The 15399-nt window shown below is 42.1% G+C and overlaps 1 protein-coding gene across 2 annotated transcripts in view; it reads left to right on the top strand.

Annotated features, from left to right (window-relative positions):
• The window catches only part of DOCK1 (dedicator of cytokinesis 1), a 280931-nt gene that overhangs the window by 11054 nt on the left and 254478 nt on the right, over nt 1–15399 (top strand). For both annotated transcript variants that reach the window (XM_027705622.1, XM_027705621.1), the window contains exon 2: nt 11693–11776. In XM_027705622.1, coding sequence (XP_027561423.1) covers nt 11693–11776 — 84 coding nt within the window. The remainder of the gene's footprint in view (nt 1–11692; nt 11777–15399) is intronic.

Here is a 15399-nt window from a genome sequence, read left to right as displayed (position 1 = left end):
TTATCTGGATAATAAGGACATCTGCAGTTACATTGGATGGGATTGCTTTAATGCTGAGGATTAGTGCCCTAAAGAGCTCCATGAGCTGCTGATGGATGAGGGAATTTTTTTTGTAAGGTCTTGATGTGTCTCTAAAATATTGATGATGGGAATTGGACTTTGGACTCTGTTTTGTCATATCTGGTCTCTCTCCTGCTGTTGGGATGTTGCTGTAGGTAGCAAGCTTTAATGTGTTTATGGCAGAGCTTTCTTTAAACCAGTGCCACAGCCAGTGGGAAGAGTGTCCTATTAGCTGGTGGACTCACCATCCCTGGAAGTGTTCAGAGAACATGGATATGGCACTTGAGGACATGGTTTTGTGGGGAACGTGGTGGGTTGATGGTTGGACTTGATCTTACTTGATCTTTCCAACCTCAACAATTTTATGATTAGTAAAGTTTTTTTGGGGGAAAGAAATCCAAACCTTCTTTGAGAAGCAGTTGAGTCTTTGAGGAGTGCCTGAAGTAGCTGGGGTGGGAATTCTCGTTCCTTAAAAATCAAGCAGTGGACTGGATATAGCCAGATAAGCACATTTTTACTAAAGACTCATGAGAATTCCTCGGTTATGGTGCCTCTCACATTTTTGAAAGTGTTGTGTGGGTTCAGCTCAGGTTTGATTTTGTAATTGAATGTGTTTGTGAAATGATTTATTAACAGATTTTTAATCAATCACTTGTGCTGCAAAAGAGGCCTCTGTTAATTTACTGAGCTGTGATAACTGACTGATTTAACTGGTTCAGATTTATGCCTTCAACACAAAGTGCACTTTAGGTTTCCTGCAACAGCTGCTGGTTTCCACAGTTAGAGAGCACAAAGGTGGACGTGTTCTTGGCTGTAAACCAGTAGTTTTAATACTTTTAGGACTTGAATATTTAAAATATTGGGAGAACTATGTAAGCTTTTACAGACCAGGTGTGATACCATCTTAACCCAGCGTGCTGATCTGGGAGCTGTTCTTAAATCCAGATATAAACTTTTAAGACTGGAAGTTCGTGTATGATGTTTGTAAAATAGTGTCTCAATGCTTCCATAACATTTACGTAAGGAATGTGGAAAATATAAAATAGTTCTGGGGAGGGGTAATAGAATAATTTCAGCTCAGGTGTTGAGGAGGTGGGTGGTGATAGCAATGAGAAATGACTGGGTCAATGTAGTGAAAAGGAAAATATTGATGATGGTTAGTGAAGCCTTGGGCTCTACCACTGTGTTTCCCTTCTTGTTGCATCTGCACATCACAGGGTTTCTGTTGTTACCTTTGCATGCAGCAACACACTCTTGCTTTTGGGGCACTGGAAAGTTTAAACTGTTTTTCTCTGGAACACTGAAGGCTCTTTAGCAAGGGGAGTAAGTTGGATTCCTGCAGGAAAATGGCACAAATACTCTCCCACCTTTTTCCACACTCCCTCGTGGATGTGAAATCCCACTGCTGAGTGGCCCTGGTGTCTCATAGGATGCTTGCACCAAACTTAGCCAGTGCAAATGTGTGTTAGGGATATATTAAAAAAAGAGCTGGTTTGCTGGATGTTTCTTGAGTATATATTGTGCTGGCAATCATTAGTTTGATTTTTTTAATAGATTTGTTTTGAAGGAGAGGTCCTCAAAAGTGGTAATGAGTTGAGTAGTTGAGAAATAACCACTGTTTTTTACATTAATGCAGTATTTCTACAGTGGGGAAAGCATGTTTTAAGGTGAAAGTGGTTGTGGAGGATACACTGCCCAGTGTAGCACAAACTTGTGCTGCCGGTTGGAGCTTGCCAAACACACACATTTGAGCAGAGTTTGGAAATCATGACAGGGAAATATGTCTCCTTAAGCTGTTGTTTCCTATGGAGCAGTGCTGGGAACAGCACTGGGCTGCTCCTCCAGCCAGGAGCTGGCTCTGCCCCCCTCCCTTGGCTGGTGCTGCCCTGGGCATGTGCTGGGTGCTAATGCTGCCCCTCTTTTCAGGGAACACTTGGATTGATGCTGGGAAAATAACATGACAAAGAGAAAGAAAGAAAGAATAATCAAAATATTGCGTTTTTTTCTTATAATAGCAGGTTAGCAAGTTACTGCAGGTTAGTGGCACCTTTAGCACCCTCCTGGCATTAATAAATGTGACCATTGGTGGTGTTTCTAAAATACAATTTCTTTGGGTGGTTATGCTTAGGAAGGAAGGTGTTACAGCCCTGAGCTATTCTGAATTACCAAGGGTGATTTTTAGGCTCTAGGGAGTAAGTGACATAGTTGTAAAAGTTGTATCTGATATTCCAGTAGGTCCTACCAATGGGGAACCAAACTGGTCAGTCAGATAGGACTCAACAGCTGCTGGTGGAAAGTTCTCACCTGGTAATTCCTGTATACATTTGTGATTGATTGCTGGGCTACATCAACATTAATTTAAAAATTAATTTATTATATATATTAAGATTATTAATTAATTTAAATAATTTAAAAAAAAGAGTTGGACTTAAAGATCCTTGTGGCTCCCTTCCAAATCAGAATATTCTGTGATTCGACTAGAAAAGGCTTTAGAATGATTAAATTAACTGATGATAAAGTTAAGGGTTGCAACTATAAATGTAGGTTCTTATTGTGCACAAATTGTGGTGTTCAGGTGTCTGGAAGGGTGTTCTTTTACTTAGGTTTTTCTCACTTCCCAGGAGTTTATATATTTGTAGAGAGAGTAAAACGTGATGCTGTTTCTTAAAGAATGGTGGTGATGTATCTTATCATTCCTTCTCCTTATTTCTTGCTGAACGAATATCAAAATTACTGTGGGTTCAGAGGATTCCCTTTAGGTGGGAGACACGGACTTGCAGGGATATGAGCTCTCTCTAACAGCTCCAGCAGTGCTGGTGGAAGGGCTGGTGATGAGAAAGGGACTCTGCAGGCTGGAGTGAGCCGGACAGTGACCCTTTGTTAGGGCCAGTGGCCGAGCCAAGTGCTCTGAAAGCAGCACAAGGCATGTGATTGCTCTCTGGCTTGGAGAAAAACAATTTTTCCCTGTTTTTTTTTTTTTTTTTTTTTCAAAATGCTGCTCTTATCTTCCAGTGCATTCAGTGCTGCTTGACTCGCTGCCATGGTTACGTTTCCCTGTTAATTCCGGTCTAAGGTACAACTTCAGGAAAAGTGTCCCTTATTTCCAATTTCGGCAACAGCCTGGCTGTTTTGGGAAAGGGAAATATTGGTGGATCAAATTGTGGCTCTTAGCAGGTCGTTCCTCTCTCTGGTGTTCTTTTGGAGGAGGCAGAGCGAGTTCCTCAGGGATTATTTGACTCGGGATCTGTGCTCCTGCTCTGTCATTCTTGCTCTTGGAGACAGCTCGAAGGCCTGAGAGACAAATAATGTGATGGCAAAGAAAAACTGAGCGAGGTTTGATGTGGAAAAAGCCTAAAACTCTTTTATCTCTCTTCCCCACTCCGTGAGCTTTTCTGAGAAAGCAGCAGAGGAATTTTGATTTTGTTTTCCCTTGTAGAAATACCGAGGAGGAAGAAGAGTAGGAAATGAAAACATCTTCCCATCACCTCATTTCCTCCTTGCTTTAGGCTCTTTGCTCTGCATCATCAGCTCTGTATTGCAGGGAATAGTGTCATTTTCCCCCTGTTTCTGCAGCGGTGCAGTAGCGGTTTTATCATGTTGAACTTGATTTTTATAGTCATGGAAATGACTGTTAAAATACAGCTGTGGCATTAAGCTGTCTGCTGTAGAAATGCTTAGTAAAAGACACCCTCTTTGCGAAATTATGTTCAGTGCAATAGAAACCTGCTGCAGTGGCAAGGGAGAGGCTTGAAGGAGCAGGGGCCTGATGCCTCAGGTGGTGCTTTGTGCCCTCCTTGAGCTCCAAATTGTGCCTGTGGGGGCTTTGACATAGTTTGTGCTGGTTTATCCTGGTGCTCTGGATTGGGAAGGACTTGGGGGTTTGCCTGCGTCGTTCACGTGACTCAAATCCAGCTTGTGAAAGGGACTGTAAGGTTGAGCTTGTGGCATTTGGGGATGTTGCACCTGTTAGCAGGACACGAACTAAACCACAAGAAGTTCCACCTCAACATGAGGCAGCACTTCTTTCCATGGAGGGTGGCAGAGCACTGGAACAGCTGCCCAGGGAGGGCAGACGGGGAATTTTGCTCTCTAGAGACATTCCAAACCCACCTGGAAGCGTTCCTGTGTCACCTGCAGCAGGTGACCCTGCCTTGGCAGGGGGGTTGGACTGGATGATCTCCAGAGGTCCCTTCCAACCCCAACACTTCTGGGATTCTGTGGCTCAGTTTGGGACCTTTCCCTGAGGCTGCACTCGCTGTTTGTTAAAGTTGGTGCTGTCACCATCACCCTGAGGTTTGGAACAGGCTGGATTCCTACAGCTGCTGCCTGAGGGACAAGGTGGCAGTGCTGGTGCAAGGGAAGGGGCAGGGACATGCAGCTGGAGGCTCAGGAGCCAGGAATGGATGTGGAGCTGCAGCCCTGCCAGTTTTGGTCACTTTTTATCTCCTGGGGAACCTCAGTCCAACGATCCTGACGTTGACTCATGGCCAGTTCATGCACATTTGATCCTGTGCCACGCTGACCGTGCTGGACTGCCTCCTCCTCCCCTCCTGTGTTTAACTCTTTTCCTTCCCATGCCCAACACACACCTGGATGTATTTCCTCCATAGGAATATTTATGGTCTGGCAAATTTTGCAAAGGCTTCGGTAGAATTGTTTTGAAATTTCAGTTCATTAAAACCAAGTCCATTTTGAACAGTTCAGGCTCAAATGCTCTCCTTGCCTTCTTTGAGGATGTTCCATGTAGCCCCACCACAACAAGAGCCAAGTTACAGCTTCCTAGTGTCCCCTGGTGACATGTAGAAAATCCAAGGGAACATCAAAACTCATTCACTTTGTGATTCTGAGTTACCAGAAGACAGATGCCAAGACATCTGCCACTAGATAGTGTTTTCTGTTAGTCTACATCAGCATCTTGCTTTTTCTGCAGAGCCAGTGTTAAGAGCTCGGGGTGATGTTGATTCCTTCTTGCATACAGGGTGTTTCAGTTAATGGATTTCTTAGTATTAAAAATCAATTTGGATGTTCTTGATTGTGCTTCTTGTTAGCTGTGCATTATGGCACATTAATAATGCTGTTAAAGTCAATAATTACATATATATATTTATTTTAGCATTAGTTTCAGTTTTGCACCCCCAGTACTTTGTGCTGAAGTACTTGGAATACTGATTAGCAAGAAGGAGGAGGGAGAAAGCTGTTAAACAGTGAGTTGGCATCTCACTTCATTAGCTCCCTAAAAATAAAGTGTCTGGTTTAAAAGGAGGAAGGAAGAAAAGCAAGAACCTGAACTTGCTTCTTGGTAATCTTGGCTTGGTCCAGGACTCTTGATTTCACAGAATCACAGTATCAATTAAATTGGAAAATCCCTCCAGTATCACCAAGTCCACCCTGTGCCCGATCCCCACCTTGTCCCCCAGGCCAGAGCACTGAGTGCCACGTCCTGTTGTTCCTTGGACACCTCCAGGGATGGGAACTCCACCACCTCCCTGGGCAGCCCCTTCCAATGCCTGACAACCCTTTCCTTGAAGAAATTCCTCCTGATGTCCAACATGAACCTCTCCTGGTGCAGCTTGAGGCTGTTTCCTCTCATCCTGTCCCTTGTTCCCTGGGAGTAGAGCCCAATTCCCCCCCCCCCGGCTCCACCCTCCTGTCAGGGAGTTGGAGAAAGCGAGAAGGTCCCCCCTGAGCCTCCTTTTCTCCACTTTTAATTAGTGCATCTTGTTCTGTCCTACTTGAGCTCTGCCTACAGGATTCATCAGTAAGGTGGTCGTGTTTCTGGAAAACAATATGACTCAAGTTTGGGGATTGCTCTGGATTGATGAAGTTTCCTCAGCTTATTAATTCATGTTGGGTAGTGATAAGACACCAAATGTGATGCAAAACATATTGCTCCCCTGTGCTGCCATCTGTTAGGAAACCTGACGTGTCTGCTTATGTTTAGAGAGGCTTGGTGGTCCTTCACTCTCATTGTGTCCTCACTTTGGAAGAGGGAAGACAGGCTGTCACTGCAGGGATTTCAGTTTGAGGGATTCCAGAGTGCAGGTTCAGGATTCTCTCACCCTTGACAGATGCCCTGTGTAGTTCATGGAGGAGAGAAAATGCTCTCAGGCTCATGTGGGAATACAGTTCCACATGAAGCAAAGTGTGTTTCAGGAATTCATTGCTCAGGTGGAGAAGGGGTCAAAGGAATAGTCTCGCCTCTGTAAGGGAAAATGAGAATAAAGCCTTACTGTCTACTTGAACTTGTTGGATTTAGTCTAGACCTGCAGTAAAAGTCACATCATAGATTTAATCAATAAGATGCAGAGTGTAACTGGGGAGGAGGAACCACAAGCTGTGTTTTCTTTGCAGGCTTGGTGGTAACTGTTTCAGGCCTAAGAATTTCTTCAGGCTTCTCCTGTCTTTAGGAAATTCATTTTTTGGTAATGTTTGGATAACAGCATAACTGGAATATTGAGAAAGAACTGTGCATCAGGCTTGGTGAGACCAGGAATGACAAAAAAAACCCCACAAGGTGACTTCAGATTAATGAAATAGTCATCTTGAACAGTTCTCAGGTGCACCTCCTGACTCCAACACTTCTTTTTTCTTCTTCCTTCTCCTTTAGTCTTAGTTGTAGAAATTAGAACCTCATCTGGGTAAGTAGCAGAGGACTAAGGAGTCTCCCTAATACTGAAAGCAACCACTTCACTTAGGGAAAATAAATAGGAGGAAAACCTTCAGGTGTCTTTGATTTGTAGTACTAGAGAATCTGCAAAAGACTGCTTTCACCTCTGCGCTTTCAAACTGCTTTTATTGAAAAAGCACAGTTATGATTTGGGATTTTTTTTTAAAAGACAGTGTAAAATAAAGCTGAGAATGTGTTAAATGGAGTTTGGTTTCTTTGAGGAGTGTGGAACGATTAGTACAGCCCTTAATGCAAAGTAATTCCAGGGACTATTGCTCTCTAACATCTTTATGGTGTCTTAAGATATCTCACCTTTGATACAGTCAGAGAAAAGCTCCTTCACTATAAATTGATGTTGCCTTTGTTTGCTTTTTCCTTTTTTTTTTTCCCCTTTGTCACCTCTTTAATTCTTGTGTTGCCATCCTCGTTTTTCTAATGTGTGCAGATTAACAAGTGCAGCTCAGGAGAGGTGTTTGTTTTGTATTCTTTAACAGTAAATGGGATTTTAGTGCAATTACTGTAATGCCCTTTTCATTGTTCCTTCCTTTATCAACTCTTAGAGTTGAAAAAAATGGCTCTTTCTGTGCCCACACTAATTCTTTGCTTTTGGCACTTCAGGGCTCTTGTGTCAGTGTGATTTGTGGTTGTGGAGGGAGGAGGAGGAGTAGGGGAGCAGGGAGAGCCTTTACCTGGAGAATCCCTTGGCTGGAGGCACAGCTGAGGAGGAAAAATACCTTCAGTGGCCTGAAACCTCCTGTCCTGGGTGAGTCATCACAGCTGTGGTTTGGGAACGAGTCACTGTGACTTTTTTGTATTTTCATAGAATCCTGTAATGGTTTGGGTTGGAAGGGACCCTTAAGCTCATCTCGTTCCACCCCCTGCCATGGGCAGGGACACCTTCCACTAGCCCAGGTTGCTCCAAGCCCCGTCCAACCTGGCCTTGGACACTTCCAGGGATGGGGCAGCCACAGCTTCTCTGGGCAAAGTAATTTAAATAACCTCCCTTGAATAACCTCCAAGTCCATTGCTTGGCAAAGACATGAACCTGTTTTTACTTTTCTTCACATAAACACATCAAACCCGCACTGGTAAATCCAGCCCTTTCCAGGTGTCCAGCAGCTGACACACAGCTCTGCTTCCTTCTGACTAACTTGGTTCTAAAAGTGGTTGAGGGCTTTGGTCATATTTTGGTGTTTATCTACCATTTGGGGAGTAATTTCAGTGAATTTACAGGGCTGCAACACTCAGAAGATGAATTTCATACCCGAGGAAATTGTCATGGCAATTTGGTATGAAACAAAAATCACAGAATCCTGGAAGGGTTTGAGTTGGAAGGGACCACAAAGATCATCTCGTTCCCACCCCCTGCCATGGGCAGGGACACCTTCCACTAGCCCAGGTTGCTCCAAGCCCCGTCCAGCCTGGCCTTGGACATTTGCAGGGATGGGGCAGCCACAGCTTCTCTGGGCAACCTGTGCCAGGGCCTCACCACCCTCACAGCCAACATTTCCTTCCCAAAATCTTATCAAAACCTCCTCTCTGTCAGTGTGAAGCCATTCCCCCTTGTCCTGTCCCTCCAGGCCCTTGCAAATAGTCTCTCTCCATCTTCCTTATTGTCTCCCTCCAGGTAACTCACCCTGGCTTGGGCTCAGTCATAAATCTTTTGATGCTGGAGGAACCACGTTCTTTATTTTGCTCTGTGTTGTAGCAAAGGTGTTTCTGGTTCATGAGGTTGTGTAACTCCTTGGCCAGAACTTGAGCCGTAATTCTCAGTTCGGGCACGAAGGGGAAGCCTGAAGTTACCTGTTGTAAATGTTCCTAATGCTCCATTTAGTTTAGAGCTCTCCCAGCTGAAAATCTGTCATGCTGAGAACTGGATTTTCCAAATTAAGCAAAACTTACTTCAGTTAAAAGAAAAAAAAAATTGGAAGTTACGCTTCAGGTTTTTAAATATTTTAAATGGTGCCTCAGAATACAGTTGTTCAAACAAAATATAATCATTCCAGTTTCATGCTTTACTCCTCCAAAATTTTGTTTTTTCCTTTAATTAAAGCCTTGTTGTTTGCTCCAATCAAACATTTTCTGTCATAACATCTTTTGATGTCACTGTACATAAAAAAAAAGTACCCTGAGAGGGAGTTATCTGCTACCTTGCATAGGAGTAGGCAGTGTAGTGCAAGCCTTGCTTTGTAATCATAGGGTGGAATGCACTTTATAGTTATTTTGGTTGTTTGTTTCATGATCTGTCAATGCTGCTGCAAGCCAGAAATGTGATTTATTTTTTCTTGCAGACACATTTTTCAGACGGATATATTTTTAGAGATAAATCATCCCTCCATGGCCATTGCTCCTCAGTCAGTCCAGGGCAGTGGGAACTGTCTGGGCAGTAATTACCACTTGATGGCTGTTCGTCATCATCAAAGGGTTGGTCATTACAGTGAAGCTCCTGGTACATGACCCGTGTTATGGCAGACACCAGTTAAGACTTTTGGGCATAAATTTTAGTGTCTTTTGTTTGTAGCTGCCTTTGATCCTCAGTGTTACTCCATTTAATTGTTTGAGCAGTGCTTGGCTGAAGTGTGAACTGAGTACAGGACTTACTTGAATCTGTCATAATGTGAATTTTTCCTGACTGGGATGTCTGATTTGAGGAAGTGGGATTGCTTGTTGGGGTTGTGAAGGTTGAAGACTCTCATTGGATTAATATTTGGATGTATGAACATCCACTAGTCCTCTTGATTTGTGAGCCCTGAAGGCATCTAAGTGCACACCCAAGGGGTGGCCAGCCTTACAAATTTAGAGGAGTTAGGACTGTGTAGCTTTGTTTTCCCTGGTATGTACAAAAGCTGAACTGAAAACATTCCTGATGAGTGTTATCAAGCAGCCAGTCCCACATGCCATGTCCTCACCATGGTTATCATTCCTCTGCTCAGAGCAGCTTAAAATGGCAATTTTTGTTAATGTGTTTCACAGAAGCCTCTTCTCCTGCAGAACAGCAGTTATGGCTCTCAAATATCATGTGTCAGATATCTGTGAGGGAGGGTTTATCTCTCTTCAATAATGACAAAATTAGCAAAAACACTAGAACAGGAATAGCTTGGCTTGTTGTGATGTCAATAAAAACTCTTATTACTTTTTAAAGCCTTCATTTAAATACTGTTGATATTAGTCTCTGCAGTGCACCCAACCTTTATTCCTTTTACCCTGCAGTGTCCTTTTATTCCATTTATAATCTATCCTGTACACTGTGTTTTCTCTGCCAAACTGCTTTTTTTATTTATTTACCTCTTAACATTAAAGTCTGTCAAGCAGGAGGAGTTGTGCAGAGAAAAGGACCGAGACAGCCCTTTAGGTATTTATTTTTGATAACACTGTGAACTGGGATTCAAGAAGTTCTGGGGAGAATAAATAGTAACTCCTGGGGGTTGAAAAGGGAGTCAAGGCCATGGCTGGGCTCCGTGCCCCATCCTTGTGGTGGGATTAGACCTTCTCACGTGCCTACTTGGATGTTCCCTGCGCTTGGGGCTAAACTGATTATCAGATTTGAGGTCAAGGAAGTGTTTTTTTCTCCAGTTACCAGTTCTTACAGATGTAATTTATGTTGTTGATCTGTGTAATAAGACTTTCCCCTGCTTCTTAGGACTGCTTGGGATAGGAGAAAAGTGGGCAGGTGAGGGCAGGTGTTTCCTGGGTCTAACTGTTTAATTTATAACTGTGGCTTTTGCCATAAATTTTAAATTTGAGGGATTTTGTTTTGCTTTATTACCTGTAATGAGTGTGGAATATGTTAATGCTCTGTGAACTCTTTCAATCTGAACACTGGTGGAGATTTCCTGGGAAGGACAGTCACACCAACTTATCCAGGTCTTTCTGTTCCAGTTATAATATCCTGGAGTCCCACTGGAGCACTCCTGAGCAGTGCTGCCCATCAGCCCTGGAAGCTGAGGTAGAAAGAAAAGCAAAGGTTATCTGAGTGGTGGTAGGAAGTTTGGTTGCTATTGTGTTCCAAAAAATGCTGTGACACCCTCAAGAGTTATGACAAACAATAAGAAATTCTGATTCTCAGCTATTTTTGCTTGATAACCTCATTGGAGGGAGTGGCTGCAGTTGCACATTTAAACAGAAACTTTTGTGGATCCACCTCCACTAAAATTCTTTAACTTCAGTCTTGTGAAATACCGGAGTCGCCGCCTTCGGTCATGAGGACCCTACTTGGTGTGGGGAGATTTTGTTTCCTGCAGAGAGTTTGCTCCATATGAAACATGAAAATTTAGCTTTAGGAATCGCAACTGTTTCGTTTTTCAGATTATTAATATTTTTTTTTTTCCAACCAAACCTAGTTTGCAGTGGTATTTGTCAGAAACATTTCTGCTACCCTCAGTGCTCATGAGATTTCTGGATTTTCTCTTGGGAAGGGTAGGGAGGAGTGGTCTCTGAGTCACTGTTTTTTATTAATTGTAATTCATTATATGGTGGGATGATGCAGTTACCACTGGAATTCAGGACTCCTGGAATCATGTTTTTAAGTTTAGTATGCATGCAGTAAACTAATAAAGTGACTGAGAAATGGTTCTTTAATATTTGTGATGGTGATTTGAGTTTTAGAAAGACACTTTGTAAGTGTTCTGCGTGTTGAGCTGACAGTGGAAATGTTGCAGTTCATGACAGAACTGCCTAAAATTTACACACAGTGCTGGAAGATGGGCAAGTACAACAAAAATTAATTGAATGTATTGCCATGAAGAAGCAAATGGAGTGAGGGACAGCTTTAGAAAGTGAACGTGTGGCTTTTTTGTTACAAGGGGAAATATTAATGGATTTAAGAACTTGGCCAAATTTTTCCTTTTTTTTTTTTTTTCTTTTTCTTTACAAAATGATTGAGGATGGCAACAATTATGTGGAGAAACAAAATCCTAGAAGTTGTGTTGTCTTGCATGTACTGACAGCAGTGTTTCCCCTGTCCAGCTCTCTACAACTACGACGCCAGGGGACCTGATGAACTTTCCTTACAAATTGGGGACACCGTGCACATACTGGAAACATATGAAGGTAAGGTGGCAAAAACTGAATTAAAACCAGTATTTTTTTCATGACTGCATTCCTTTTTCTGTTCCTGACCTTCTGATGGGATCAAGTGGTGAATTGCTAACTTGCTTTTTTAAGGACAAACCCCGTTATTTCTAATGAACACAGAATTAATGAGTGAAGCCACGTGTGGTCGATGACCTGGTGAATAATCATTTCCTTTTCTGGGGGAGATGGATGTTCTCACAGCTTTGTTTGTGTGGATTAATTGTAGCTTCTACCCTATGTTAGAGAAATGATAGATGCTTTTTGGATACTCTCAGGTAATGCAAGAGAACCTGCTGCTAAAAGGAGTTTAATCTGAATTTGAAAGTCACCCGGGTCCTAAATTATTTATGTCTCTCATGTAAGAAGGGTACACGTGTTACAGTGCCCTGCACTGATTTCAGGCTTTTCCAGATGCTTTTCTTGTTTTGATATGAAACTGTAGAAATGTTCCCTGTACCAAAAGCTTTCCTCCTTGATCCATGTGAAAGGGAATTTGAATGCTGAGTTTGATAATCAACAGGATGTGGAAATTGTCACAACACTTTTCAGCTCTTTATTCAGTACTGAGCCAAGCAAAATACAGCTGTTTTATTATATCCTTGAGTTGAAATTTTATGGCATGATGCAGTTTGGAAAGGTGTAAGGAGCATATAACTAATCTCTGTATGGTTTAAAATCTTGCAACTTCTTTTTTCGTGTGGAAACGTGATTTATTTAAATATATTGATTTAATTTTTTTCTCAAGACATTGATCTTTTGGGAAATCTGTGTGACAAATTTGTTTTCGATATTGGCTTAATTGGATTTTTTTATTATTATATTTACTGAAACAATGTTATTTCAATAAGAGTAACAAGCTCTGCTCATCAGTGTACAATGGAATTTTCTCATTATTCCTGGGCTGGCATTTTCTTGGAGTTGAGCTTTGCTGCTGCAGTGCCAAGTTTGACTCTAAGCAAAGCAATGGTTCCGCTATCTGACGTTACAAGCTTTAATAAAAAAATCTAATAATGCAAAGATTTTAAATGCAAATTGAATGATTTAAATATTGCACAGCTTTGTACTTTTATATATAAATAGATTTATTTAATGAACGTGGGAGAAACTCTGAAACCATATCAAATGCTGACTGCTGCCAAGTAAGTGGGACAGTGGAGATGACTCACTTTTCCTCTGGACTGGAATAATGGGAAGACCTTCACACTCCTCTCAGGGCTTCAAGCACATGGGATGAGGTCATGTTAAAAGAAATGCAAATAAGTCAATGTTCTTCCAAACGTGTTTTACAGTGATTACTCATTAAGGCCCTGCTGTGATGGGAAATTAGATCCCATAATTCTTATCTCTCTTGTTCACAGAACTCCCATTATTAGGTGATTATTTCAGCTTTTTGATCTCGGAGTTCCTTGGTATAAAATTTGTGTAGATTGTGCCCCAGGAGGTTTCATCCATATCCAGGTGTGTGCCTGGGAACTCACCTGCCCTCAGTCCTTCTGTCCAATCTCAAGAAAACCCCCCGAATCATATGAGCATGGGACAGAAAAGGTTTTTGAAGACTCAGTGTTTCCTTTTTACTGGGGATCTGGGATTTTGCTTCTCCAAGGTCTACCCCTTTTCCCTGTATTTAAGATTGTGGGGAAAACAATTGGCTTCTCTCATGGATCCCTGCTGTTATCATGCATTCTGCTCCTCCCACCCTGCTGGAGATTTGTTACTATTTTGAAATAGTTCTCTACAATAATTCTTAAGAGTAGTTTTGAAGACTGATGTGTCTGTAGGCTTTGAAGGGGTAGATTATAGTTGGGTTTTTTGTGTTTTTTTTTTTTTTTTTCCTCTGAATCTGCACTGTTGTCAAGAAAAGCTCATGGGAAATCCTTGCTCAGTTGGTTTTCTCTCTGCAGACACCAGAGGATGAACAGTTTGGAGGGCTCAGCCCCACAGCCATAGTCTAGAAGAGCTGTTTTAAGGAGAGACAGGGGTCTGTAGGATATCACGTTGCTCCCATATACTGGAATGTTTTGCTAAGATGAACTTTGTGTGTGGGAAATAATATTTACTTTTTTAACTATTAGTACAACTTATTTTGGAATTTATTACTAAACAAAAAACCTAACACGTTAAATTTTAATCAAAGAATTGTTTTTTTTTTCCTCCAGAATGCAAGAAAAAAGTGTTCTATTTCATATATACATAATATGTAGATCCTGTAAATTTAAGGCGTGGTGAGAACAGCTTCTATTTTACAGGAGTTGGGAGGTTGGAAATGAATGTGCACATTGCACTGTTAAAGTTTGTGTTCTTCCAGGAACCAAAGTAAAGATGAAGCTGCTTTCTAGAGTAATTGATATTGAAAGTGAAATTAATATCCTTTCTTTCAGGAAGAATTTTAGATAATTTATTCTTCAATTAGAAAACTTTCCCTTACTCCTTCTATCATGAACCTTAAGGAAAGACCAAACAAAGCCATGTAAATTCATAAATATCCTTCATTTTGTAGCAGATATCCCAAAACAACTGCTTGCCACATTCTGGGTTAGCACTTGCCAGATCTTTATGTTCTTAATTCTGTTTATTTACGTTATTTGATGGAATGGGCAAAAAACCCATGATGACTAAATGTGGCTTATTAAGGTGAATGCCTATGAAATGTAACAGAAAATCAACCTCAAACCCAAGGTTGTGTGTTTGAGCATCAGTTGATTTCTAGTGCTGTTGTGAGAAGGGGGTTTGGGTTCCCAAATTCGGATTGTCAAATAAGTTATTCCCGATACTTTGAGAACATTTTAGTTCTTGGTTGCAGGGTTTTTTTGTTTGTTTTTTTTTTAAATGCAGCAAATACTTCCTCTGTGTAACTGTTTAGTAAAGAGATGCATCATTCAGGAGTAAGCAAATATTTGAATGTCTTTTGCAGCTCTAGCAGAGAAACAAGTATTTCATTGGTCTCTTCCCTTAGCTGAGCGTTTATGTGGATCCATGTTTCCAGGCATTATATCCTGTAATATTTGTTAAGGGTGAGACCTGACCTCAAACACTTCCAGGGATGGGGCAGCCACAGCTTCTCTGGCCAACCTGTGCCAGGGCCTCCCCACCCTCACAGGGAAGAATTCCTCCCCAGTATCCCATCAAACCCTGCCCTCTGGCAGTGGGAAGCCATTCCCCCTTTGTCCTGTCACTGTAGTTCCAGATGGATAATCCCTCCAGATTCCTTGTAAGCCCATTTGGATACTGGAATATTGTTCCTCACATCTAATCTAAATCTACTCTGCTTCATCTTAAGGCCATTCTCCCTTGTCCTGTCCCTCCATGCCTTGTCCCAAGTCCCTCTCCAGCTCTCTTTGAGCCCCTTTAGGCACTGGAAGGGGCTCCAAGGTCTCCCTGGAGCCTCCTCATCTCCTGGATGAACAGCCCCAGCTCTCTCATGTTTTTGGGTAGTTGATTAGAGATGACTTCATGCATTTAAATGGCATTGTGTGTATTCATGGCAAGCCCCAGTGCCTCCAGTTGAGTCAGTGAGAGCTGCATTGGAAATTTTGGCTCCCCAGTGCACAGCTCCAGGCTGGATACCCGGCACCAGCTCCATCCAGATGCCAGCTGCCAGG

Source organism: Neopelma chrysocephalum, unplaced genomic scaffold (assembly GCF_003984885.1).
Source record: "Neopelma chrysocephalum unplaced genomic scaffold, ASM398488v2 Primary Assembly neopelma1_347, whole genome shotgun sequence".
Taxonomy (NCBI): domain Eukaryota; kingdom Metazoa; phylum Chordata; class Aves; order Passeriformes; family Pipridae; genus Neopelma; species Neopelma chrysocephalum.
This window is presented reverse-complemented; position numbering and strand designations above follow the sequence as displayed.